At 58.1% G+C, this 26,697-nt stretch overlaps 2 protein-coding genes across 4 annotated transcripts in view; one reads left to right on the forward strand and one right to left on the reverse strand.

Annotated features, from left to right (window-relative positions):
• PTPN23 (protein tyrosine phosphatase non-receptor type 23) overlaps positions 1–13,216 on the forward strand; it is a 41,612-nt gene extending 28,396 nt beyond the window's left edge. The window contains exons 3-25 of the mRNA XM_082662759.1: positions 4,459–4,586; positions 4,823–4,899; positions 5,517–5,566; positions 5,720–5,851; positions 6,094–6,174; positions 6,269–6,400; positions 6,485–6,532; positions 6,954–7,010; positions 7,138–7,196; positions 7,378–7,457; positions 7,572–7,686; positions 7,781–7,846; positions 8,218–8,363; positions 8,671–8,982; positions 9,063–9,217; positions 9,319–9,470; positions 9,558–9,737; positions 9,836–11,576; positions 11,653–11,837; positions 11,931–12,035; positions 12,111–12,249; positions 12,337–12,450; positions 12,531–13,216. Coding sequence (XP_082518885.1) covers positions 4,459–4,586; positions 4,823–4,899; positions 5,517–5,566; positions 5,720–5,851; positions 6,094–6,174; positions 6,269–6,400; positions 6,485–6,532; positions 6,954–7,010; positions 7,138–7,196; positions 7,378–7,457; positions 7,572–7,686; positions 7,781–7,846; positions 8,218–8,363; positions 8,671–8,982; positions 9,063–9,217; positions 9,319–9,470; positions 9,558–9,737; positions 9,836–11,576; positions 11,653–11,837; positions 11,931–12,035; positions 12,111–12,249; positions 12,337–12,450; positions 12,531–13,010 — 4,734 coding nt within the window. The 3' untranslated portion in view covers positions 13,011–13,216. The remainder of the gene's footprint in view (positions 1–4,458; positions 4,587–4,822; positions 4,900–5,516; positions 5,567–5,719; positions 5,852–6,093; positions 6,175–6,268; positions 6,401–6,484; positions 6,533–6,953; positions 7,011–7,137; positions 7,197–7,377; positions 7,458–7,571; positions 7,687–7,780; positions 7,847–8,217; positions 8,364–8,670; positions 8,983–9,062; positions 9,218–9,318; positions 9,471–9,557; positions 9,738–9,835; positions 11,577–11,652; positions 11,838–11,930; positions 12,036–12,110; positions 12,250–12,336; positions 12,451–12,530) is intronic.
• A 345-nt stretch (positions 13,217–13,561) lies between these two features.
• SCAP (SREBF chaperone) overlaps positions 13,562–26,697 on the reverse strand; it is an 89,071-nt gene continuing 75,935 nt past the window's right edge. Inside the window, exons 5-23 of one of the 3 annotated variants that reach the window (XM_082663015.1) lie at positions 26,238–26,458; positions 25,947–26,052; positions 24,955–25,127; positions 24,431–24,557; positions 22,880–22,992; positions 21,767–21,861; positions 20,063–20,161; positions 19,683–19,901; positions 18,582–18,958; positions 17,854–18,042; positions 17,567–17,768; positions 17,363–17,478; positions 16,755–17,277; positions 16,591–16,676; positions 14,965–15,047; positions 14,692–14,858; positions 14,430–14,510; positions 14,034–14,240; positions 13,562–13,951 (exon numbers count right to left, since the gene is read on the reverse strand). In XM_082663015.1, coding sequence (XP_082519141.1) covers positions 13,706–13,951; positions 14,034–14,240; positions 14,430–14,510; positions 14,692–14,858; positions 14,965–15,047; positions 16,591–16,676; positions 16,755–17,277; positions 17,363–17,478; positions 17,567–17,768; positions 17,854–18,042; positions 18,582–18,958; positions 19,683–19,901; positions 20,063–20,161; positions 21,767–21,861; positions 22,880–22,992; positions 24,431–24,557; positions 24,955–25,127; positions 25,947–26,052; positions 26,238–26,458 — 3,430 coding nt within the window. In that variant the 3' untranslated portion in view covers positions 13,562–13,705. Of the gene's footprint in view, positions 13,952–14,033; positions 14,241–14,429; positions 14,511–14,691; positions 14,859–14,964; positions 15,048–16,590; positions 17,281–17,362; positions 17,479–17,566; positions 17,769–17,853; positions 18,043–18,581; positions 18,959–19,682; positions 19,902–20,062; positions 20,162–21,766; positions 21,862–22,879; positions 22,993–24,430; positions 24,558–24,954; positions 25,128–25,946; positions 26,053–26,237; positions 26,459–26,697 lie in introns of all 3 variants that reach the window. The other 2 variants (XM_082663014.1, XM_082663013.1) reach the window with 2 other exon arrangements.

Consider the following 26,697-nt stretch of genomic DNA (forward strand, 5'->3'; position numbering starts at 1 on the left):
TTAGTTGTGGCATGTGAACTCTTAGTTGTGGCTTGCATGCAGAATCTAGTTCCCCGACCAGGGATCAAACCCAGGCCCCCCGGCATTGAGAGCGCAGAGTCTTACCCACTGGACCACCAGGGAAGTTCCCTCAATTGTCCTAGCTTTGATTTCACTGATGGTTTCATCTACCTACTCAAATCTGCCTTTGAATCACTCTAGTGAATTTTTCAACTCAGTTATTGTACTTTTCAGCTTCAGAATTTCTTTTTGGTTTCTTTTTAAGTTTTCTGTCTCGTTGATATTCCCATTTTGTTCTCTATGTCGTTTTCTTGACTTTTTTCCACATCTTCCTTTAGTTCTTTGAGTATCTTTAAGACAGTTATTTATCTAGTAGAGCTGTCATCACATCTTTTTCAGGAACAGTTTGTTTGTTTGTTTTTGTCCCTTTAAATGAGTCATATTTTCCTATTTCTTTATATGTCTTGTATTTTTGTTGTTGAAAACCGGACATTTGAATCTAATGATGTGGTGACTCTGGAAATCAGAATCTCCCCTTCTCCCAGGGTTTGCTGTTTGTTTGTTTGTTTGGAGTGTTGCAGGCTGTCTCTGTGCCAAGAATCAGTCTGAGGTGTGGACTTAAAGTCTTCTCAGGTCTTTTTTAAGCCTTTGCCTTCCCCTGGGTATGCATGATGACTGTCTAACTTCCTCTGAATATGTGGTTGCTTTTGAATCCAATAGTCCTCAATATCTGGCTCCCAAAAGGAGAAAAAGAGAAAAATGAAGGGATGAGGGGGGAGAAGCACTGGTGCTTTAAATCCCCTTGAAGTCACTTCAGCCAGAGGGGGAGTGCAACAGCAGGGGGAGGTGTAACAACAGTGTCCGCCGCCTCTTTGCACCTCTGAGATCAGAAGCAGTGCGATCAGCCCTGATCAGAGCAGATCCCTGATATTTGGAGGACAGCGTCCTCATTGCCCACCCTGGCTCCCACAGGCTGTGTGCGCAAGCCGCTCCAGGAACACATGCAAGGCTGCCTGCACAGGGATGGGCACTGGGTAGCTGCGATTGTGCTAAGGGCTGAAATTCACCAAAATTTATCCAAACATTCCTCTGCACATTTGCAAGTCCTCAGTAGACTCCAGGAGTTCTAGAACAGTTACATCAGACAGATGCTGCCAGTGCATTTGTTGTCTGTGTGGGGAGACAGATTTCTGGTGCTTCCTACTCTGCTACCTTCCCAGAATACTCCGCGTAAATTAAATTAAAAAAAAAAGATTTTGTTTGAAGAGTTTGAAAACTAATGAGATAATCTTAACCCCTCAGACTACCATTGTTTTGTGCACACAGGTGCACATGCACACAAAACACCCTCGAGGGAGCATTGTCACCCAGCTCCAAAGCCTCTTCTGAGGCAGATCCTTCATGGTGTAGGGCAGGCAGCCTGCACAGAGCAGTGGGCTGGAGAGAGCCAACCCCAAGAATGCTCCAGATCTGAGGCTATTCCTAGCACAGACAGCTCACAGAAGGACATCAGGATAGTCGCTTTCCCCTTCCTGGGGCTTGAGTTACTCATTGAAAGAGTGTGGGAGTTGGACTAGGTCAGTGTTTCTTCAGTGAAACCACAGAACAAACTTTCTTACATAGAACGCTGATAATAATTATTTCAGTGAAAAAAAAATTATCAGATCAAGAAAACTCCCAGATTCAGCAATGTATAAAGTGAAAATAAAATAGAGTAACTAAATGAACTATTACAGAAGTTTTAGAACACTGGTCCAGTTTTTAGTGAATTACAGGAAATTTATGAAAGCACAGAGATGTAGAAAGCAGAGACAGCATAAGTCAAGTTAACCTTTTACCGTAACTCATTGATTTGCAGTGGAAATGGAAGGTGGATATAATCTGGAAATTTGTAGGCAATTCTCTTTTCCTGATCTGGGCCTCAGTTTCCTCATCTGTAAAACTGGGCCTGAAGTAATTCTTTTTTTAAAATTTTATTTATTTATCTATTTTTATATTGAATTTTTGGCTGAGTTGGGTCTTCGTTGCTGCGCGCTGGGTTTCTCTAGTTATGGTGAGCGGGGGCTACTCTTTGTTGCAGTGCGCGGGCTTCTCATTGTGGTGGCTTCTCTTGTTGCGGAGCATGGGCTCTAGGCACGTGGGCTTCAGTAGTTGTGGCACGTGGGCTCAGTAGTTGTGGCTTTCGGGCTCTAGAGCGCACGCTCAGTAGATGTGGCACATGGGCTCCGCGGCATGTGGGATCTTCCCAGGCCAGGGCTCGAAACCGTGTCCCCTACATTGGCAGGCGGATTCTTAACCACTGCGCCACCAGGGAAGCCCTGAAGTAATTCTTTAAGAAGACTTTTCAGTTACTCTGGAATAAATTTTTCGTTCTGTGATCACAGGGAATTAAACTGACGGAGGTGGTGAGGGGGTTGTTGGAGGGTGGGGGAGTGGGTGTGGTGTGGCGGCCGGGCTTGTTTTCAGACTCCCCTGTTCTGTTCTACTCCTACCACATGCAGTTCCTCAGAGTGTGACAGGCCAGGGTGGGACAAGAAGCAGCTGCATTCTTGGTTGGATTAAAGGGTGCAGGTGAATCTCCATGACCTGGAGGGAGGGTTGCTTCCATTGTTTCCCAAAGATGGTTTTAGGAAGTACAAAGACAAACATTTTAAAATTTTTTTGTATATTCTTTAGTATTTTAAAAATGTGTAGCTAGCACATCATACCTATTATTTTAGAGATGTTAACTGCTTAGGATGTGGCTCCACTTTAAAAAATGGAAAACGTTAAGTGCCATTTCATTATGGTGGAAGTATGATGGGGAGGGGAGTGATAAGAATGACTATATGAGGGCTTCCCTGGTGGCGCAGTGGTTGAGAGTCCACCTGCCAATGCAGGGGACACAGGTTCGTGCCCCGGTCCGGGAAGATCCCACATGCCGCGGAGCGGCTGGGCCCGTGAGCCATGGCCGCTGAGCCTGCGCGTCCGGAGCCTGTGCTCCGCAACGGGAGAGGCCACAACTGTGAGAGGCCCGTGTACAGCAAAAAAAAAAAAAAGAATGACTATATGAGAAGCCTTGGCCTGTGGGATAGGCCCTTTGAGGTGGCACCTCAGCAGTATGGCTGTGACACGCCTTATCCTTGCAGTGGGCATTGTAGAGGGCAGAGAGGGAGTTGAAAGAGGAGACTGAGGCCCAGAGGGGAGATGGTCCCCCAAGACACTGCTGGGAAATGGTGTGGAGTGGACCAGTGCTAGACTCTTCCTCCTCTGATGTCCCACAGGGTATCCACATCCCTTCTGAGCATCCCAGACAGAAGGCTCAGAGCCCAGCTCTGGAGTGTCTTGTCCTAGAGGTTTTTTTTTTTTTTTTTTTTGGTGGGGGGGACGGTGTGCTGAGCAGCATGCAGGATCTTAGTTCCCCCACCAGGGATCGAACCTGTGCCCCCAACCCCTGCATTGGGAGCGCGGAGTCTGAACCACTGCACCACCAGGGAAGTCCCCTAGAGGATTTCTTCTAGCTGGTGCCCAGCAGCTCTCTACTGGGCCCCTCGGCTGCTGGAACCCTGGTGTGGGGCTCTCTGGTCGCTCCAGCAGGTGGGGTTAGGGTATGCACAGCGATTCTAGCCCCTCTACTCTTTGTGCACCTGCTTCTTGGAGGGCATACTGTCTCTTCTTCCGTTTGTTTGAGCAGAGGGTTCACTGTTTTGTTTTTTCCCCAAATGGGACTAGCTTTATTGCTTACTATAAAAATTGAAAATTGTTCATATAAAAGAATACATAAGCAATATAAAGAATCAAATACGTCTCTGTATGCATGTATAGGATAAGATAAATTACTTAAACCCTACTATCCAGGGATAATCACTTAACTGTCTAGATTTTTTTCTCTCTGTTTATATACCTAGTTGATATCAATTTCCATATGATTTTATAAAAATGAAATTGTGTTGCTCATCTGTTACATGCTTTTTTCCCCCCAACAATAAATGTGTTATGGACGTCTTAACATATCAGTAGAGATCCTTGTCTTCAGTTTTCATGGCTGCAGAGTATTCTCTTTTGTGGGTAGCCTTGACGTGATTTATTTAATCCTCTTTAATGGAAGTTTTGGTGGCATCCAGTATTTGGCCCTGTTAATGTTGTGATAAATATCCTTGCATGCTCATCCAAGCATTTGCTTTTCTGGATAATACTGTATATTTTTAGATACAGAACTGTGGGTCAAACATTAAGTACATTTAAATTTTTAATGCATGTTTTAAACTGCCTCCTGGAAAAGTGGGAATGATTCAGTCCAACAGTCCTGGCTGGTAGGATGGTTGTTGAATGACTACAGGTAGCTGCGGGCTTTCTTTGGGTCCCTTAGACTGTGCAGTCCCCCAGCCCCGATTATTTCCTGGGCATTTGTGGGTGGACAGCCCTGCCTGTCTTCTACTCCAAATGACAGGAGGCCTGCTTCTCCCATCCATCCCCCAGAATGCTGTTCGTGTTCCACGGGACTTTGAGGGCTGCAGTGTCCTCCGCAAGTACCTGGGCCAGCTCCACTACCTGCAGAGTCGGGTCCCCATGGGCTCAGGCCAGGAGGCCGCTGTTTCTGTCACCTGGTGAGAGCTGGCAGGGCTGGGGGGAGCCTGGAGGTTGCCTGGGACAGCCCAGGGGTGTCTGGGCGGTGGGGATGCCCCTCTTCCCCTGCCCCCCGCTTTCTTTTCCTTGCTACACAGCATGGGGAGTGGCTTGGTGTGGTCTCCCCAGGCCTCCCTCCCATCCGACACCGCACTGGGGGTGGCGGGTCGCTTCACCAGCTCCTTCACTCGAAATGACTGGGGTGGCCTGTCCACAGGACTGAGATCTTCTCAGGCAAGTCTGTGGCCCATGAAGACATCAAGTATGAGCAGGCCTGCATTCTCTACAACCTTGGTGAGCTACCTAACCCCTTCCCCATGGCCCTACCTCCCAGCCCTGCCCACCCCATCTCAGCTCAGCAGGAGGCCACAAGGGCAGTGGGCTGATGGAAGGAAGATACCTGGATTCTGACCCTCCCCCTGCCTTCCCACAGCTCTGCTGGTGCCTCTCTTCTGGCCCACAGGGAGCCAGCCTGCTGGGGAGAGGCTCTACTAGGCTGGCTGCCACATGGTGTTGCTAGTGTGCTCCGGCCCAGAGGGGTGGCCTCTCTTTTCTGACTGGACAGATCCCAGCCCCCCTTGTGGCTTGGGCTGCTTCCAGCAGGAGAACAAGGCTGGCCTAGACTGGTCTTGCCGTCAACCCTGATGGCTCAGCCTCAGTCTGGGGAGCCCCGAGTCCTGTGTAGGCAATCCCTGAGGCTCTGAGACTGGACTCGTAGGCTGAGGGCTGTGGATGGCAGGAGCCCCTTCCCTTCCACCCCATCCCTGCCTGGTGCAGAGCCAGAGACCGAGACCCCATGTACTCCAGCTTTGGTGTCCTTGGACCAACTGCCCCAGACCCCTGTTGTCCTGATCATGGGTGACACCAGCAGCCCCAGGCTAGCCCTGACCCCGTGTTCTGTGCCTCCCTAGGGGCGCTGCACTCCATGCTGGGGGCCATGGACAAGCGCATGTCTGAGGAGGTGAGGAGGGTAGGGGCAGTGGGTGGGTCGTAGGACAGAACCAGGGAGGGGTGCTGAGTGTTGTCAGCCTCCAGGGTGTGAATCCTGCCCCGTGGAGTGGACACAGGCAGCTCTGTGGCTCTGCTTCTGGCATCCTCCCCTGTTCTCTCCCAGGGCATGAAGGTCTCCTGCACTCACTTCCAGTGCGCAGCAGGTGCCTTTGCCTACCTGCGTGAGCACTTCCCTCATGCCTACAGCGTTGACATGAGCCGGCAGATCCTCACTCTCAATGTCAACCTCATGCTGGTGAGGAGACGCCCTTGTTGGGGCTGAGTTGAATCCAGGGCCGGGCACGGTTAGGGCTGGATCCTAGCGGTCCTGTGCACATGGCAGTGAGGGACAAACAGAGGCCTGGGCTTTGATCTTTTGAGCCCCAGGTGGATCAGGAGCAGGGCTGTGCTGCTTGCAGTGCGGGAGGCTGGGCGGAGAGGGCATCCGTGTGGTCTGTGCCGGTGAGGAATGGAGTGCATCTCCATCTGCTCTTCCAGGGCCAGGCTCAGGAGTGCCTTCTGGAGAAGTCCATGTTGGACAACAGGAAGAGCTTTCTGGTGGCTCGCATCAGTGCACAGGTAGGGACAGGGATCGACGGTGGCCCACAAGGGACTGATGCCAGGCTTTTGGTTTACTCCCGGTCCCCAACTATAGCCCTGTCCTGGCTTCTAGGTGGTGGATTACTACAAGGAGGCGTGCCGGGCCTTGGAGAACCCCGATACCGCCTCACTGCTGGGCCGGATCCAGAAGGACTGGAAGAAGCTGGTACAGATGAAGATCTACTACTTTGCGGCTGTGGCTCATGTGAGGGCACCGTGGCCACCAGGGCTGGGCTGGGCTGAGTTGCCGTAGCTCAGGAAGTAAGTAGTGACATCTCTTCTTTCCCAGTTGCACATGGGGAAGCAGGCTGAGGAGCAGCAGAAGTTCGGAGAGCGGGTGAGTGAGCCGTGGCGAGGAGGGGACTCTGGACTGGTCCTAGCCTTGTTAGTCAGATCCTCGTGGGGACCCTTCTTCTGTCTCTCACCCCCACATCCCTGGCTGCCCCCCTCCCCCCCACCGCTGTAGACCTGGTGTTCGTCATGCGTTGTCCCATCTGTGCAGCCTTCATCCCCAGGGGACGGAGGAGGCGCAGCAGGCTCCCCTCAGGGGATGGTTGGTGGGAGATGTAGGCTGTGGGGTGGAGCTGGAAGGTAGACGCTAAGCGTGGTGCTGTTGGCTGGGCTGGCGCGTGTCTACCTCCTCAGCTCCTTGTCTTCTGATGGGTCACCTGATGGCCAGACAGGCTTGGTGGGGGTTGGGGTGGCAGAAGGAGTAGGGTCCAAGCAGGGAAGGACGGACTGGTCTCTGTCCCCCGCAGGTTGCGTACTTCCAGAGTGCCCTGGACAAGCTCAATGAAGCCATCAAGCTGGCCAAGGTAAAGATGAGGAAGAGCCTGGCTGCCCCTCGGAGCCTGGGAAGACAAGGAGCAAGCCTGCTGGGGCTGAGGGGTGTCCTGGCACTGGCTGTGGTTGGCACTGAGCACCCCCATCCCTACCCTACAGGGCCAGCCTGACACTGTGCAAGATGCACTTCGCTTCACTATGGACGTCATTGGGGGAAAGTGAGTTTCTGGGGTTCGGGGTGGCCCTGGTTCCTTCTTGTTAGGAAGGGTCTTGGCCTTTCGCCTGCATCGTTGGGAGGAAGCCACCAGGGCCAGAGAGTAGTGGCCCATGTGGGAGGCTAGGTCCTGGATCCCTGGTGATCACTCAAGACTCCCCATTCCTCCTTCTCCTGACCCCCAGATACAATTCTGCCAAGAAGGACAATGATTTCATCTACCACGAGGCTGTCCCAGCACTGGACACCCTTCAGCCTGTAAAAGGTCTGAAGCTGAGGGGAAGCCGAGGATCGGGGTAGGGGATGAAGATGGGACAGAAGAGAGGCAGTCGAGGTTCGAGTGGGCCTGGTCTCCACGATTCTTCCTCACCCCTCCCAGGTGCCCCCTTGGTGAAGCCCTTACCAGTGAACCCCACAGACCCAGCTGTTACGGGCCCTGACATCTTCACCAAACTGGTACCCATGGCTGCCCATGAAGCCTCGTCGCTGTACAGGTGGGCAGGATAGGCAGGCCCTATTAGCCCAGGGCGGGTTGGAATATCTCAACAGACATGGGCTTCCAGCAAATTGCTGTCACTTCTCCTGCAGTGAGGAGAAGGCCAAGTTGCTTCGGGAGATGATGGCCAAGATTGAGGACAAGAATGAGGTCCTGGAGTGAGTGCAGGGCTTGGGTGGGAGGCATGGAGGGTACACACCAGACCTCTGTGGGGTCCCCAGTGCTGCCTGCGACAGGGAGAGGAGTAAATGAAAGGTCTGTTGGCACCAGCAGGCCTCCTGGCTGCGCCCTCCCTGCCCAGGGTCTTGTATGCTAGATTTGTAAGTTGAGAGTCATGCATCTTGAGAGGAGGATGTCCCACTGTTTTCAGCAGTGCCCTGGGCATGTTCTGTGGTGGGAGTTGGGATGCTGATTTGTTGTCTGCTAGGACCTCAGACCTTGCTTCAGTGGTGGGAGCTTGCCCTAGTGGGCTTCTTGTGTAGCTGAGGGGTTGAGCCAGCACCCACCTGGTCCCGTTGCCCCTCAACAGCCAGTTCATGGATTCAATGCAGCTGGATCCTGAGACAGTGGACAACCTTGATGCCTACAGCCACATCCCACCCCAGCTCATGGAGAAGTGTGCGGCTCTCAGCGTCCGGCCCGACACTGTCAGGAACCTCGTCCAGTCCATGCAAGGTGAGTGAGGAGGAAAAGCAAGCAGGTGGAGGGCAGGAACGTGGGAGTCATCTGCTGCGGCCTTCTCTGTGTCCCTTGTTGACCGAGGATAGAGGTTTTCACCTCTCCCAGCACCTGTCAGAGCACCCGCTGCACACTTCAGTGAACTACCGCACCGTGTGCCCTCTGTCTGCCCTGCTCAGCCAGCACTGGGCTGCACACAAGCCTGACTGAGGGGGCGGTTCTGTCTCCTGGGGGATGGGCCAGATTGGATGCCTGGTCTGCCTGCCACAGGAGCTGACCCCGCCTCCTCTAAACATGCCCCCAGTGCTGTCAGGTGTGTTCACGGATGTGGAGGCCTCCCTGAAGGACATCAGGGACCTGCTGGAGGAGGATGAGCTGCTAGAGCAGAAGATGCAGGAGGCAGTGAGTCAGGCAGGGGCCAGCACGGCTGTCTCCAAGGCCGAGCTGGCAGAGGTGAGGCGAGAATGGGCCAAGTACATGGAGGTCCATGAGAAGGCCTCCTTCACCAACAGCGAGCTGCACCGTGCCATGAATCTGCATGTTGGCAACCTGCGCCTGCTCAGTGGGCCTCTGGACCAGGTCCGGGCTGCCCTGCCCACGCCAGCCCTCACCCCAGGTGAGCCCCCTTCCTGTCCCCATGGAGAGAGGCTTGGCGCTGGGGTTTTCTCTGGCCTCACTGACCACTGCCGCTCCCAGAGGACAAGGCAGTGCTGCAGAACCTGAAGCGCATCCTGGCCAAGGTGCAGGAGATGCGGGACCAGCGTGTGTCCCTGGAGCAGCAGCTGCGTGAGCTTATCCAGAAGGATGACATCACAGCGTCACTGGTTACCACAGACCACTCAGAGATAAAGGTGGGGCTGGGTGAGCCATATGCAGGGGCTGACTCTAGGCTCCACCCTTAGGTGGTGAGGCCCTGAGTGTCTGTCCTCCACCCCCCAACACACTCCCTTAGAAGCTGTTTGAGGAGCAGCTGAAGAAGTATGATCAGCTGAGGGTGTACCTGGAGCAGAACCTGGCCGCCCAGGACAACATTCTCCGGGCACTGACAGAGGCCAACGTGCAGTACGCATCTGTGCGGCGGGTGCTCAGTGAACTGGACCAAAAGTCAGTGTCTGGCCCTGTGCCTCTACCCAGTCCTGCCCAGAGCTGGGCTCCAGTTACTCACCTCCTGCCGGCCCTTCTGCCCGCCAGGTGGAACTCCACGCTGCAGACCCTGGTGGCTTCCTATGAAGCCTATGAGGACCTGATGAAGAAGTCCCAGGAGGGCAAGGACTTCTATGCAGACCTGGAGAGCAAGGTGGCTGCTCTCCTCGAACGGGCACAGTCCACCTGCCAGGCCCGCGAGGCAGCCCGGCAGCAGCTCCTGGACAGGTGAGTGTGGCCCCGGGGCCGGGGTGCGGCTGCAGCCGAGACCGAGGTCGGGCTGAGGGGATGGTGTGGCTCCGCTTCTTCTCTACCTCATCCTACAGGGAGATGAAGAAGAAGCCGCCACCACGGCCCACGGCCCCAAAGCCGCTGCTGCCCCGCAGGGAGGAGGGCGAGCCAGTGGAGGCCGGGGACCTGCCTGAGGAGCTGCGCAGCCTGCCCCCCGACACCTTCCTGGGGGCTGCTGTCCCACTCCACTTCCCGCCCGGCCCCTTCCCCAGCTCTGCAGGCCCAGGACCCCACTATCTCTCAGGCGCCTTACCGCCGGGTACCTACTCGGGCCCCGCCCAGATGTTGCAGCCCAGGGGCCCCCAGGCCCTAGGGCACCCTGTGGTGGCCATGGCACCTGGACCTGCTCTCTACACAGCCGGGGCCTACACACCAGAGCTGGGCCTCGTGCCGCGATCCTCGCCACAGCATGGCATGGTGAGCAGTCCCTATGGTGGGGTGGGGCCCGGGCCCACCCCACCAGCTGCAGGCCTGCCCTCAGCCCCACCTCCCCAGTTCTCGGGCCCTGAGTTGGCCGTGGGGATTCGGCCAGCCACCACCACAGTAGATAGCGTCCAGGCCCCCATCTCCAGCCACACGGCACCACGGCCAAACCCTGCCCCTGCTCCTCCCCGGCCCCGCTTTCCGGGGCCGCCCCCCCAGCCACTGCCCGTGCCCTACACCTACCCGATGGGGGCCAAGCCACCCCTCGCAGCTCCCCCAGCCCAGCACCACTTTTCTCCTGGGATGCCCACAGGTTTTTCAGCCCCGAGGACTGGGCCCCAGCCTCATCCCACACGAGCAGTGTTTGGGCCCCAGCCTCCCCAGCAGCCCCTTCCACTCCAGCATCCGCACCTCTTCCCACCCCAGCCTTCAGGACTGGTACCCCCCCAGACCCCCTATCCCTTTGCTCCTCAGCCTGGTGTCCTGGGGCAGCCACCGCCCACCCTGCATACCCAGCTCTACCCAGGCCCCTCTCAGGACCCTCTGCCCCCCCACTCAGGGGTGCTGCCTTTCCCCAGCCCTGGGCCCCCTCAGCCTCCCCATCCCACCCTGGCATATGGTCCTGCCCCTTCCCCCAGACCCCTGGGCCCCCAGGCCCCCGCACTCTCCATTCGAGGCCCTCCGCCTGCCAGCCAGCCCGCCCCCACTCCCCACCTGGTGCCTTCGCCTGCCCCATCACCGGGGCCCGGCCCCGTCCCTCCTCGGCCCCCTGCAGCAGAGCCAGCCGTGTGTCTGCGCCGAGGCGCTGCGAGTGCAGATCTGCTCTCCTCCAGCCCTGAGAGTCAGCATGGAGGCGCTCAGCCTCCTGGGGGTGGGCAGCCCCTGCTGCAGCCTACTAAGGTGGATGCGGCTGAGGGCCGGCGGCCACAGGCCCTGCGGCTGATCGAGCAGGACCCCTATGAGCACCCGGAGAGGCTGCAGCAGTTGCAGCAGGAGCTGGAGGCCTTTCGGGGCCAGCTGGGCGATGCAGGGGCTCTGGACGCTATCTGGCGGGAGCTACAAGACGCACAGGAGCACGATGCCCGTGGCCGTTCCATCGCCATCGCCCGCTGCTACTCACTGAAGAACCGGCACCAGGATGTCATGCCCTACGACAGCAACCGTGTGGTGCTGCGCTCAGGCAAGGACGACTACATCAACGCCAGCCGCGTGGAGGGGCTCTCACCGTACTGCCCACCTTTGGTGGCCACCCAGGCCCCCCTGCCTGGCACAGCTGCCGACTTCTGGCTCATGGTGCATGAGCAGAAAGTGTCAGTCATTGTCATGCTCGTGTCTGAGGCCGAGATGGAAAAGGTGAGAGGGAGAGGTTGGGTGGGTGCCCAGAAGGGAAACTGGAAAACCAGCCCTAACTGCCCTGTTTGTCCTTCAGCAAAAGGTGGCTCGCTACTTCCCTACCGAGAGGGGCCAGCCCATGGTGCACGGTGCCCTGAGCTTGGCCCTGAGCAGTGTTCGCACCACCGAGACCCATGTGGAGCGGGTGCTGAGCCTGCAGTTCCGGGACCAGAGCCTCAAGCGCTCGCTCGTGCACCTCCACTTCCCCACATGGCCAGAGTTGTGCGTCTGCTGCCCTGGGTGGTGGTTGGGGGGCTGGGAGGGTGGTGCGGCCTTGGAGCAGGTCTGACTCAGAGACGCCACCTCACCCTGCAGAGGCCTGCCGGACAGCCCCAGCAATCTGCTGCACTTCATCCAGGAGGTACACGCTCATTACCTGCATCAGCGCCCCCTGCACACGCCTGTTGTCGTCCACTGCAGGTAGGTGTGGGTAGCTCCCGAGCGGCCCTTCTCTGGGGGCTCCTGGGCTGGCCTCACAGCCCCTTCCTGCCGCAGCTCCGGGGTGGGCCGCACAGGAGCCTTCGCGCTGCTCTACGCGGCTGTGCAGGAGGTGGAGGCTGGAAGTGGGATCCCTGAGCTGCCTCAGCTGGTGCGGCGCATGCGGCAGCAGAGGAAACACATGCTGCAGGAGAAGGTGAGGGCCCAGGCGGGAGCTGGGATGGGCCCTCCATCCTGGGTGACGGGCCCTGCCCGGCTGACCAGGCCCAATGCGCCCCTGCAGCTGCATCTCAGGTTCTGCCATGAGGCGGTGGTGAAACACGTGGAGCAGGTCCTGCAGCGCCACGGCATGCCCCTTCCGTGCAAGCCCTCTGCTGGCACCAGTGTCACACAGAAGGTGAGGGAGGGAGCCCCTGGGGGCTGCTGGGACTGACACTGCCTCGTGGACTCCATCTTCACCCACTCTTGTCTCCTCAGAATCACCTTCCTCAGGACTCCCAGGACCTGGTTCTCGGTGGGGATGTGCCCATCAGCTCCATCCAGGCCACTATCGCCAAGCTCAGCATCCGGCCTTCCGGGGGCTTGGATTTCCCGGCTGCCGGCCTGCCAGGCCCTGTAGAGCCCCCAGGCCTGCCGCCACCCAGCCTCCCAGAGTCCACCCAGCTCCCATCCTCCTCCCCACCCCCTCTCTCTTCACCCCTGCCTGAGGCCCCTCCGCCTGAGGAGGAGCAGCCGGTACCTGAGGTCCCCAGCCTGGGGCCCCCCTCCTCCTCCCTGGAGCTGCTGGCCTCCCTAACTCCTGAGGCCTTCTCTCTGGACAGCTCCTTGAGGGGAAAGCAGCGGATGAGCAAGCAGAACTTTCTGCAGGCCCATAACGGGCAGGGTCTGCGGGCTGCCCGGCCCACTGATGACCCCCTCAGCCTTCTGGATCCACTCTGGACACTCAACAAGACCTGAACAGGGTTTGCCTGCCTTGCACTACGTTGTCTCCCATGCCAGTCTGCCCCTCTTGAGGTGGGGCCTAGTCTTACTCCCATTCCTGCTGCCTTCAGCCCTGCCTGGCCCAGCCCACAGCTCTACAGGGTAGAGATGCATCACGGGTCTTGGGTCAGGTTCTGCTCCTTTGTGGGACCTGACATTTTCAGCTCTTTGCTGTTGAATAAACAAACCTGTTCTGTGGCCAGTGTCTCTGCTGAACGCTGCTCCCCGGGAGGTGGGGGGCTGGGCCCCAGCAGCACCACCTTTAGCGAGTGTGGAGGTGGAGGGGGTCACCTTGGTTTCCACACCTCTGAAGTGGTTAGGCAAGATGGCCTCTAGAGCTGGCTTGCTAAACTTCCCCAGCCTGTAAACTCTTCCTCTGACCTGTATGGCTTCTGGCAGGAGCTGCTCTGAGCTGAGAAAGGTCTAACCAAGTGCTGCACTTTAGGCACCGGGAGGGTGTAAATGATGCCAGAGCTCATCCAGGGGAAGACGCAAGTGGCTCACAAAGCCCCTGGCTGATGTGATTTTTAAAAAAAAGTTTAATATTACAGTCATGAGGCAGGACAGGACAGTTCAGAGGCAGCTTCCCAAAGATTCAGCTCTTCCCCCAGTCCAGGTCCAGCACATTGCCCCACAGAGCACCCCAGCCAGACGGGCAGGGAGGCCCACCCTCAGTCCAGCTTCTCCAGCACAGAGGGCACGTATACTAGGCTGAGCTCGCTGCCAAAGTTGCAGACAATGGCAGCATTGTCCAGCACCAGGATCTGGCGGGCCGGCTGGGCCTCACTGTTCTTCCCCAGGTAGACTGTCTGTAACAGGTCCCCGTAGTTTAGGTCCCAAAAGGAAACACAGCCCTGGCCGCCGGTCACCAGCAGGTTGTCTGAGATGACACCCAAGCTTGCACCACAGCCCAGGTCCTGGAGGCAAGGACAGGACAGGCTCGGTGTCTTGAATCCTTCCCTAAAATACCGAGAATCCCGTGGCCCCCAACATGCCTACCTGCTGAATGGAGTAGAGCCTGATGCCTGTGCTGCGGTCCCAGATGCTGATGAGGTCATCTAGGCCACTGCTGATGACACAGGAGGTGGTACAGGTGAGGGAGGTGACATCCCCACGGTGAGCGAACATGTGGCTGACCCGGCTGCCCGTCAGCACATCCCACAGGCAGATGGCCCCATCTTGTCCTCCACTGGCCAGCACCATGGTCTAAGGGAACAGGCACAGGAGAGCTGGTCACTGTGGTGAAACACCTCTGTCCACAAGGGTGGCTTAGTGCCCTGGTGGGTGGGAGCCCTCACTCTGCTTCACAGAGGCCCTTGGGGACCAGCTCCCAGGAGTTAGAAACAAGGGCTATGGGCCTGGCTTGGTACCCCGCACCCCACCCACGGCCCTCACCTGGTCAATGTACACAGTCGTGATGGCCCCTGAGTGGCCTTGCAGGGTGAAGAGGCAGCATGAGTCCTCCAGACGATACACCTGGGGCAGGAACAGGTATCAGATTCTGGTCTCTCTGGGATTTTCCAAATCACACTTTGGCCAGGAATTCCCTTCCACAGTTCATCCAGGACACCTCCAGCCACTCCCTGACTGACCCCATGTGCTCCCCACCCCCTGTGTTGGGCCACCCCAGTGCCCAAGAGATGGTGCCAACACTTACTCTCAGTGTGTGGTCCTGGCTCCCAGTCACGAGGCGCCCGGCAGCTGCCTTCAGGGCTGTGATGGGCTTCTGGTGTGCACAGGGCACCGTGTGGGTCAGGTGACAAGCCACTGCATCACTGCTGCTGTACATAGGGGATATGGGGGAACTGCCCCGCCCAGGGGCCCCTGGGGATAACAGGCCAAGTGAGGGATCTCCGAGAAGACACCCTGCAGGCAGCCCCTCTGCTCCACCCACCAGGTGCAGGCACCAGCCCAGCCCAGGTCCCCTGACCTCGGAACTGCAGGGGGCTGAGGGCAGTGTGAGTCTCCAAGGAGAAGAAATCAAGGGAACCGTTGAGCCGGGCAGCCACAATCCTGGAAGAGAAGAGCGGCTGTCAGGTGGCTCTCCCTCAGAGCCCCCAGCTTTGGGGTTGAGCACCGCGGGCCCTTGACAGGCCCGTCCCACTGGTTCTGGGAACAGTGGAGCCATGAGGGACCGTGGCCAAGAGGGAAGCACAGGTACTGGGGACCAGGTTGCAACTCCAATTATTAACCTCTGTGCCTCAGAGTCTTCATCTGTGAAATGGGAACAACTGTACCCACCTCACAGCGTGGTCATGAGGAGTAAATGAGCTAGTATGTGTAAAGTGGTACCTGGGGAACATCATGTAAGACTGGAAATTAAAAACAAACAAGGGGTATAGGCAGTCCCCCTCCACAGCCTGGAGCTAAAGGAAAGGCTTCAGGGGAAGAGAAGTAGGACGTAAGGTGGGGCCTATGTTTTACAGCCACAGAAGGTGTTGCTGTCTCCATCACAGAAAAGCAGCTTCGACCCCAGCACCACCTGCTCCATTTCTTTTTTCCACAAAGATTATTCTCCACTGCCCCTGATTCCTAGGCACAGGATGATGGGCAGAGATGGAGACATTTGCCCTGTGGCCCCAAAGCTTTGAAGTGAGTGGGGTTCAAAATCTTACTCCAGCAAAGGGCAATGCACATCTTCACCTCTGCCCATAATCTGAAGGATCTATGGCAGAGATGGGGAAGGCACAGCACAGGGGTGGAGGGAGAGACCATGGAACTTTGGGGGTTGAGCTGAGACATGTGGGCTTTCCCTAAAATTCAAAAAAAAAAACACAGCAGGGGAGAATTTCCAAGCGTGGAGAACCCAGTGAACTTGGCCAGACTGCAGAGTAGGATGTTAGCTAAGTAAGGCCTGAGCAAGAAGCCTGGCAATGGCAGGAATGACAGCAGCAGCCAACAGAAACAGAGAGGTAAGAGCAAGGGGTATCCCCACCCCGAGAAAATGAGGCTCCAGCTTTAGCTTAGACGGTGGGGCCACAAACGGTCAGGGACCCTGCAAGGAAGAGCCAGCATGGGTCAGGCAGGTGAAGCGTTCAGCAAAGGCACCTAGTCATGGGTGAGGCCCAGGTTTCTCAGCCCAGAGGTGGGAGCTCAAGCCTGAGAAGCCGGGAATCCTCCTCTCCCAGGGAGTGTGTGATCGAGCCCTGGGAACACCCAGCCAACAGCCGTGCTGAGGAGGGAGGCGAGGACAGTGTCCAGCATCAAAGGGGAAGAAAAGACGGTTCTTCTGAAAATGCATTTTTCTGGAACTGAAAACCCAGGCTACCTAGAAAGGTCAGTATTGACAGGCTACCTAGAGCAACTTTGACTTCAGAAGGGTGAGGAGAACTGCTCACTCTCCGTGTGCCAGGCCCTATTCTAAGTGCTTCCTACCTGTTACCTCTTGGAGCTGTCACCCTCCCACTGAGGTGGACTACTTGCTGTTCACAGGTGTGGGGCTTGGCACCGAGTAGGGAAGTCAAGTCACACACCAGTGAAGGGGAAGCAGGGCTCAAACCTCACAGTGTGCTGGGCTGTCTAGGGTTGAGGCAGGCATCCTAGCTAGCACTCGCACCTTTTGTCCAGGAAGACGAGGGCCGTGATGCCCGAGGAGACCTCCTCGCTGCTGCAGCGCAGAGTGCCCTCGATGGCGTCCCACACCTGCAGGCCCAGAGGCTGTGAGCACCTGCGAGCTAGGAGGGCCCACAAACCCCCTGCACAGACGTCCCCTCTGCCCACCTCCAGCCGGCCACTGCTCCGCCCCACCACGATGAGGCTGCCCTGCAGCTCCAGGCTCCAGATGGAGCCATCTGCGCTGGGGGCCCAGGCGAGGGAAGGGGAGCCCTTCTCGGGAGGAAAGCCCCCCTCGTCCTCAGGGGCCTGGGGCAGCGTGGGCCCGGGCGAGGGTGGGCGCAGGGCTGGTGTGTGGACGGGAGCCATTCCCTCCTCCTGGTACAGTCGCTGCACCAGGTGGCTGAAGTCATAGCCTGGGGAGGCCTGAGCACGGCGGCAGCCCGCCCGGTACCGGGGCTCGGGCTGAGCGGGCTCTAGGAGCTGTGGCTGCGCTGAGAAGTTGGTGTCGATCAAGCAGGTGAGGTCCGGCTGGTCCCCGAAGAGGGAAGTTGGCGGAGGGCCCCGGGGACGATGCCGTAGTGGAGGACTGTCCCCAGGCTCCTCTGGGCCACCCTTCCCACCGTCCGACAGCCGTTCCCAGCTCTCCTGAGCCTCCAACACGCTGCCAACACCACTGTCCTGGCGCTGCCTGCTGGGGGGTGGGGAGGGTGGGGTGAGGACAGTGGGGCACAGATGCAGGGCAGGGCATGGGTGGGAGGTGGGGGGGTACCTACCCCGGGTGTGGGATGCGAGTGAGGCAGTCTCCAGTCTGCGCGTCCCACACACACACGTGGCCTGCCAGGCAACAGCTCACCAGCAGCATCCCGTCACTGGCCAGACACTCGATGTCCTGCGGGAGCACAGCATGGACATGGGCACGGGCGCTGGTGTCTGCGCGGCCCAGGCCTCAGGCGCCCCCAGCTCCCGCCCGTGCTCACCATGAGGTGCCCGCGCAGCACCAGGGGCACAATCTCTGTCTCGGGTGGCGCGTAGCCGTAGTCATCACAGGGCAGCTCCCCACGCCGCCGCCGCCCAGGCCCCGAGCCGGGTTGCCCGTAGTTGCGAGGGCAGAGCACGCGGTATAGGCAGAGCAGCAGCAGCACGAGGACGATGCCCGAGGCCAAGCCGAGTGCTGCCACCCTGCGCCGGGCGGAGCCTGGTGAGGCGTGCCCCATCCCCCCCCACCCCGTCCCTGCCAGCTGCCCCCCTCCCTTGTGGGCCTTACTTGTACAGGGTGATGTCTCTGTGCGCCTGCGCCGTGCCTGGCCCCTTGGGGCCGGCCTCCCAGAGCCCACCCTGCCCAGGCCGCGGCGGGGGCCAGGCACTGCGGCCGTCCTGAGGGTGCCGCCCCTCCAGGGCCTCCCTCGGGTTCAGGCGGAGCGTGACTGGGATGACAGGCAGCAGGCTGATGTACCTGGGGCCGGGCAGCGGGCAGCCTCAGCAGAGATGCCCTCGGAAGGGACCCCCCCTCCTGCTGCTGCCCCAGTCCCCCTCTCTGCTCTTCACACGGGACTCAGCTCAACCTGCCAGGCTCCAAGAACACCCTCTCAGGACAGTCTTCCCAGCATGGGCTGGGGCAGCAGAGGTAACGTCCCTCCCCAGCTCAGCTCTGGCACCCCAACCTTGGTCTGTCACAGAAACCGGCAGCCAAGCCATCACTGCCATGTCTGTCACCCATTGTGGCTCAGAGTGGGTGGAAGTGAGTGAGGTGCATCTCATTCTGGCCAAGTGGCTGACAGCAACCTATGACTCCCCAGAGCAGGGCCCCGGGCTACTCTTAGGTTGTGGATGCTTGGAGCCCTGGCTCCTACTTCACAACCTTAGGGGTGTTTATTTGAAAGGAAATGCAGAATTCAAACCAGAGGGTCTCCCTCCTAAAGGGAAGGGATGCTCTGGGGACAGTGAGCTGACATCACCAGGTGGGGAGGTGGAACCTGGCACAGCCCAACTCACCTCTTGGCCAGTGTGATGTTGTAGTAGCTGAAGAGCGTTGGCCAGTGGCGGAAGGACAACTTCCTCCAAAGTTCCTCATCCTCAGTCCCCCAGGTTACCTCTGGGGCTGGGCTATCATGGATGCCCTCAGCTGGAGCCCCAGGCTCGGGCAGCTCCCCTGGCAATGTCTGGTTCTCGGGTAACTTAGAGGCACCAGGTGGGAAGATGGAGAAGGCGGGGTCCGGGTGGCTGGCAGGCAGCACACCACTAGGCACAGGCATGGAAGCCAGGGCGCCCTCGCCCAGAGGGCTCTGCTCTGTCACCTGGGCAGTGAGGTATGTGCGCAGCCCTGCTGGGTCTGTGTACACCAGGATGCCAATCCAGACAACGGTGCCAGCCTGCAGTGGGGCATCGGGTGCTCAGCAGGACCTCTGGGAGGAACGGACAGCCCCAACCTGTCCTACCCTCCTGCCTTCCCAAGTCCTCCCACTATGACTGGGGGCCAACTGCCCCCCAGAGGGACCTAGTTCCCTTTCCATGGTCGGGGTTTGGGACTCCTGGCCTGGAAACAGAGGTGCACCCTTAGGCTTGTTACAGAACTTTCCCATCTCCAAACCCCATCTCAGCTTGGGCCAGAAAGCTGCTACCTTTCCCATGGTCAGCATGGCCAGAGGGACCAGCTGCATGACCTGCTCCACGGACACCACAGGTCCTAGTCCTCAGAGGGCCTCAGCCTCGCTGCCGTCTCACTTCAACTCCTTAGGAGAGGCCCACTGACCAGAGGCCAGCCCTGCTCCTTCTCCCCTCTGCCCAGCCCAGCATTTTCTGATGCCTGCACAGTGAACCCTGACTCAGGCAACCATGGTGGCTCCATCCCAGAGCACCCCGTCCTGGGTCACCCTGGGGAGACGACTCCTCTCCCTGCAACCTCGGCTACCTCTCCAAAGATAGGCTTATCACCCCAGAAACCACCAGGGTCTGGGCAGGAGGGCAGAGTGGGTGGCTTCCCAAAGCCAGGCTTCAAGAGGCCATGAAGGCCTGAGGGGCACCCCCCACCTCCAAGGCAAATGCAAAATGCAAGAGGGACTTGAGCGCTGGCCCTCGGGCAGGGGTGGCAGGTACCATGATGAGGCGCTGTGCCAGGCGGGTTCGGGCCAGGAAGTAGACGACACGCAGCCTCTTGGGGAGCCGCAGGTTTCGGAAGGAGGACGGTTGCAGTGTGATGGTGTGGGGTGTGGACGGCCGCACAGCCAGCTGCCGCTCGAAGCGTGCTGGCCGCCCCGCTGGCTTAGCTGGGGGCAGGCAGGCCTCAGGAGGCAGCCGCTTGTTCAGGTCCGCTAGCTGTTGGGGGTGCAGTGGTCAGGGCCCAAAGCTGCTGTCCAGAGGCTGTCCGCAGGGGGCTGCTGCCCTGCCCGAGGCCTGCCCCTCTCTCACCCAGAGATCCCCTGAGCACAGCCAGGGATGCGGAGGAGGTGGGTGGGCAGGGCTCAGCCCAGTCCTACCTCCATCCGGCGAATGTCAATGGACAGGACAGTGGTGAAAAACAACATCTGAAGGAAGAAGTCAGACACCAGGCCCACGACGGCAAAAAGACAGAACTCCTGGAATTAAGCAGATGAGGGGACACCATGACCTCACGGCCCAGCACCCAGAGAACCAGTTCCGTGCCTGCAGGCACCTCGGAATCTGTAGGGCAGTTTCAGGCAAGGCACAGCAGAGAGAAAGAAAAGAGATGTTGGTAGTTCTGAAATCTGGGAGCAGCCAAGGAGGATAATGCAGCCGCTACCTCCCTCCCCACAAGGGGGCAGCAGAGACCTCCCCCCAACCCCCACACCTTTACCCAGAGAAGGCTGATGCCCGAACTTGGAGGTGAGGTGCCTTGACCCAACTTGGAAAGTTCTTTTTTTTTTGGCTGTACGCGGGCCTCTCACTGCTGTGGCCCCTCCCGCCGCAGAGCACAGCCTCCGGACGCGCAGGGTCTGTTTACGGCCCAGCCGCTCCGTGGCATGTGGGATCCTCCCGGACCGGGGCACGAACCCGTGTCCCCTGCATCGGCAGGCGGACTCTCAACCACTGCGCCACCAGGGGAGCCCCAACTTGGAAAGTTCTGAGCCCCACCAGCCTGCTACCCAAAAAGCCCTCCCTGACTGAGCCCCTGGCCCTGCTCACGTGCCATGGACCGACACCTACCTAGAGCCCAGGCCTGGCCTGGTTTGGGGGCTCTCAGAAATATTCCTGGCCAGTGACCACACTGGACCAATGAAAGGAAGGGAGGAGCTCAGGGGGGAATTAATTCTGCCCTGAAACTGAAAAGGGGTGGTCTCTCTGCTCCCCAAGCCCTGTGGATAGATGGAATTTTCTCAGATTTAAGTTTTTCTCCCCTGCCCTTGTTGCGACCTCTGGCACATCACCATGGCTTCTACTCAAATGTGGGGTAAGACGAAGGATGGAGCACATGGTGGCACCGTGGTCATGTCAGTTCTAATGTCCCAAGACTGCCCGTATCCTGCAGACGCCCTCTGGCAGGGGTGGGAGCCTGAGGCCCCTGTGGTCTCAGCTCATCCCCAAACCTCAGCAGGCCTGCATGCTGTGGGGGAAGGACAGGGAGGGGATGGCTCTTCACTCCCTTCGCACAACTTGTCCTCGAACCGGCAGCAACAGTCTGGGCTTCTGACTCAGTGTGGGTTCACCCCCACCTCTGCTCACAGCCCCACAGCTGGGCCAGGGCTCTGGGCAATGGCCGGTGGCCCTCCCAGGGTGTTCAGAGGCTGCAGGGGTGGGTCGGGGCTCGGGTCAGGAAAGGCAGGAAGGGCCCGGTTCAGGGGCCCCAGCGTGTTCTGAGAACTGGGAAACGAGGTCTGACTGGACTGCACAGCGGGCAGCCAGCCTCTGCTGCACCCACCAAGCCCCCTCCTGCCACTTGGGTGAATGAGAGACAGGCAGCGAGGGGCAAGGACAGGGTCAAAGGCAGAGGCTGCCAGGCTGGAAGCTCAATCCCGTGGCCCATCCTCGGCTCACTGACTCCTCCTCCTGAACCAGCTATGCCAGGACCACCCTGGCACCCTGCACGGTGACAGCCATCTTGCCAGCAGAGGGCCCACCTCATGGGTGAGGGTGGCAGTGTAGAGGGGGTGTGCCCCGCTCAGCTGGGGAGACAGCAGCTGGCTCCATGCTCACCTAAGCTACAGCCCTGGAGGGGGCCTTACCTGGATGGCAGGCACAAGGGTAAAGTAGCCAATGAGAATGATGCCCAGCTCTGTGGCCATGTTCTTCATGATGGACCAGCTCTCATTGCTTAGGCCTGCAGAGGACGACAACAGGACCATGGGGCCAGCACGTGACTGCTGTCCACTACGTGTCTGCACACAACCACATGGGGAGCCTTCTGAGGCAGCCATTCCACCAAAGCGCCCCAACCCTCAGGACCCTGCCAGTGCCCGGGCTCCAAGGTGCTGCTGTCATAGCTGCTGCAGGGAAGGAGAGTTTGGAGGGTCCAGGGGAGAGCTACAACCATCAGAGGAAGGGAGAAGCAGGGTGTGAGTTGAGCAAACCCAAGAGGAGAGCCAAGTGACCCCAAAGCTGGCACATCCAGCCTCACATGCTGTCCTCGTCGGGTGTGCATGGTCTGTCTGCACGTGGGAGAATGGCTCGAGAGACAGAGGAGGTCGCTGTGTGCTACCTCAGCCCCTCCCTGGGCCCCAGACTATCACACAGTCTCATGTTTAAAGCTGAGCGCCTAGCGGACAGCAGCCATCTCCCCTAGTCTCCTCAGAACCCTACATCTAGGGCAGAGCCTGGCCTCTCACAGAAGCTCACAGAGGTTTGCTGATTGAACAGCCTGCCCCCAGCCCTGCTCCCACAGATAGGGGGTGAGGAGGACGAGGAGGTGCACGAGCTCAGACCTCCAGGCTCTTTTCTCGCTTTCGCCAGAACCCCAGATCCCCAGCTCCTGCCACGGAGGCCACAGGGGGCTTTCCTGGCAGCTGTGGAGGCAGCGTCTCTGAGGTGACCAGCTTCAGGGGCCTGGGCCTCATGTGATGGAGTGAGGCAGGAGGAGAAAAGACCAGGTGCCAGCCTGACGAAGGGTCAAACATATGAGCCCCGCAGCAGAGTCTGGTTTGCTTTCTGACTGACACATGAACCAGGACGAAGCACGGCCTGGTGACTCCACGGTTCCTCAGGGCTCATGCTAACAAGCTGCCATGTGACGCTGGAGGCCACAGCAAGAGAGGCTCCTGGGCTCCCTGTTTCCTCAGCCGGAAGAGGTAGCACAGCCCCCCTCCCCTGCCCTAGTGCACCCCGCACGCCCCACCTGTTACCTTGGGCGATGCGCAGCTTCACCTCGAGGTCCACTGGGGTGGAGACCACTGACTTGGTGAGCACCAACACGTTCTCGAGCCCAATGACCACCACGAGGTAGGGGAAAATCTCACTGGGGACAGAGAGGGAGAGGGTGAGCAGAACGCTGAGGAGGGCCCCCGACACACAGCTGGTTCTCAACGGATTTGGGTCCCGGGGGGCTATGGGGTTGGCACCCTACAGTGGGGGCTGCTGAGCGACTCGCACAGCACAAGACTGACCCCCCGTCCCAGGAGGGCCTCTGTCTGCACGGCTCTCAGCTTTCAGGCAGGCTTCGAAGCCGTGCGGGGAGAGAGCGACCACCCCCATCTCCATCCATCCAGCACGGCGGAGAGAGGCCCCTGGGCTGCCCAGCTGCCAGAGCACAGCTCTCGGGGGCCTCCCCACACCAGACTTCCACATTGGCCAGAGACCACCCAGCCAAGTCATCAGGACTAAATGGAAGGGGGATGAGACCAGCCTAAAGCCCTACTCGCCTCTGTGGAGAAGCTGTGTTTGGAGACGAGCAATTGTTTCTAAAGAAAATTCTCCTAGCTCTCTGAGACCAGAGGCTCCCACTACCAGTAACGGTCCATGAGCGAAGTCTAGGCACAAAGAACACCAGCCGAGGCAAACCTCCCTGGGGTCTCCACTGTAGAGCAGTGGAAGTGGGGGCTCTGAGGGCAGAGCAGACAGCTCTGGCGGGAGGGGGTGTTTGACACCATCACCTTTAAGAAAGGAAGCAGTTCTGTGATCAAGGAAGGTAACAGAAAACACAAAATCGCTGTTCCTGAGACCAGTCTGACAAGCCAAGGCAGGGCAAAGGCCAACTGGCAGTACTAACGGACAGGCAGGTGGGGCCCAGCAGAGCTGAGGAGACTGAAGCCCGAGGACACACCCAGGGAAGGGTTTTCAGACCACGTTTCAGAGAGAAATGGCAGGGAAAGCAAATCGTGGAAAGGTGACAAATTAGAATGTGTTTATGTCCTATGTCTTTTAAAAAGCTCACTCTAACATTACCTATTTTATTAGGCATTTAAATGTTTTAATAGTAAGAAAGGAAGAAATGTACCTTCTCTGTCACACCCATCTATGGCTTAAGCCATCAAGAAGCAATTTGCACGTGTATACACAATATACAAATACACACATACAAATCCATATACCCTATACACACACACACAATACATACCCATATATATATATATATGCATAAACACACACATATGCATATATAAATACCTACCCCATATACACACACAGAAATATACACATGAACATACATACACACACACATAACTATATACGTATTATATGTAAATATAGATATACTTTGTATATACATATGTATGAACACAAATCAGATAACTTAAAAGAGGAAAAAAATGTACCTCTTAAATGCCAAAATAACCATGTGAGAATACGGGGTAACAGCAAGTGTCCAGTGCAGGGCAGGCCAAGTGCCCAGAGGTGCAAGGTCCTCTGGCCTGCGGTCCCACCCTGCCACCCAGTGGAGCCTGCTCGGGACCTACCCGCCGTTGAGGGTGGGCGTCAGGCCGAAGAGTGTGCAGAGCCCCACCGACATGAGCAGCGAGCTAAGCACTGTGACCACGGCGGCCAGAGCCAGCCCCCACTTGGACTTGACCATGTCGATCTTGCCTGGAGGGCAGAGAGGGTACATCAGGATAGCATCTCCCCAGAGCCTGGCACACACAGGCCCTTCTAAACTGAGCTCCTAGGAGGGGAGCATGCCCTGACAGTTGAGGAAGGGAAGGCCCCGGTTTGACCAAAGAAGGTATACACTTCCCAGTCTCAGGGGCATAGTGTGTCCTTTGGGAACCCTTACCCAAGATGGGACTTTTCTTAAGAAGTAAGAGGAGCCCTGGACCCACCCGAGCCCCTGAGACTCTGTGGGGGTGGTGAAGCCCCAGTTTTTGTAACCACCAAGCACGTTCTACATCTCTGCCTGGGCCACCTGCACAGGCAGGGAAGGGGGTGATCTGGAAATGCCCGTATTAGCTCAGACAAAGCCCCAGCCTCCTTGCCGTGGACCTACGCGTGGAGAAGTAGATGTAGGCAAACAAGATGATGTAGGTGGTCACAAGGGGGATGAGCTCAGCGATGCCAATCTCCTCCTTGAAGTGCACGTGGACCAGGCTCTCTGCCCGAAGGCTGCAGTTGGGGCTGGGGTGCAGGAGCATCAGGCGGGCCCGCAGGCTGCCCAGAAACCTGGTCATGGAGTGGGGTCGGGTAGATGGACTGTACCTCTTGGTCCAGGGGACAAAGACAATCCCTGAAAGGAAGGTCTGTCGGGGCTTCCCTCCTCCCCCTGTGTTGGAGGGAGCTTCTCTGTAGTGTCTAACCTTCCCTCCAGTCTCCAGGGTGGGGTGGTGGGGGGTTGGAAGAATTAAAACGTTGGCAAAGGTGTCTCAGGACCTCCCCCTCAGCACCCCATTCCCAACCGATCACCCTACTCCGACTGCCAAAGGCCCAGAACAGCCAATCAGCAGCATCCTACAGGACCTTGCTGGGAGCTATCTGCAGCAGTCTGCTGGGAAGGTTCTGAGGTCACATGGGGCTCAGCAGTACCAGCTGGGGACCCCTACCCTAGGCTCAAGAGAGACCACTGGAGGCACCAGGACACTGAATGTGCCAGCCCTGCCTTCGTCCCTATTCTTTTTTTTTTGGCCATGCAGTGCAGAATGCAGGATCTTAGTTCCCCGACCAGGGATCAAACCCATGCCCCCCCGCCCCTGGAATTGGGAGTGCGGAGTCTTAACCACTGGACCACCAGGGAAGTCCCGGCATCCCTTATTCTTTTTCTTTTTTTTTCTATCACCCCTTATTCTTAACCAGCTGTCAGGTCATCCCACTCAAGTGTCAGCAGACAGCACCCTTCAGCCTAAGGGATATCAACATTTCTACAGGAGGCCTGAGAACTCCAAGTTCCCAGGGGGCATTCTGGACACACTAACCAGAACAAGTACTAGTCAAAGCCTCCTGTCATTCCACAGCCCCGTCAGGAGCCCTGAGCGTTGATGGCCTTACCTGGCATCATAGTGCTGGAAGACCAGGGTGATGGTATACGAGACCAGCCTCTTCCTGGTGTAAAGGCTCACTCCGCTGTACTTTCCAGGGACACCGAACAGCAAGTCTGCAGACAGAACGCAGCAGGTGCTGACAAAGGAACGGCAGCTACTGTAGAGACACCAGGACCCCTCTCCACCCCCATCTTTGGAAACTAGGGGTAACCCCTGATCTGCCAGAGCAGCCATCAAAGAGGACGTGGTGACCAACAGGCCCTCTGGCGGGTTCTCAAGGAACCTGCCCTGGGGGTACCTTTGAGCGTGGCCGAGGTCTGCAGGGTTTTAGGTTCGTGTTGATGGATGGTTCCGATGATGTCAGGATCAGCATGGAAGTGTTCCCGGTCATTCTGCCAGAAGTTCCCAGGGGACAGCAGCAGGCATCCGTGCTCGGGTAGGAGGTTCCGGAGCTTCCTGAGGCCTGGCAGCAGGTCGGTCACCTGCAGGCATACCTCCTCCAGGCTCCTGGTCCCGGAGCTGTGTGGGAGACAGGACGAGGCACCTGCTGTGTCTACTAGCACAGGATAGGCCCACTGCACTTACGAGGTCTCCTCCGTCATCAGGCTCCCCCCAGATGCCTGGTATATCAAAGAGCCTGAGAACCAGGGCAGCAGGGGAAGTTCTTCCAGGTGGTCAACAACCAAACCATGTGGCTGTCTGACCTTCAAAGTGCATGTGGACCCCAAAAGCCCATCACCTCTGAGGAGAGGCAAGAT

Source organism: Grampus griseus, assembly GCF_964374135.1.
Source record: "Grampus griseus genome assembly, chromosome: 10".
Lineage (NCBI taxonomy): Eukaryota > Metazoa > Chordata > Mammalia > Artiodactyla > Delphinidae > Grampus > Grampus griseus.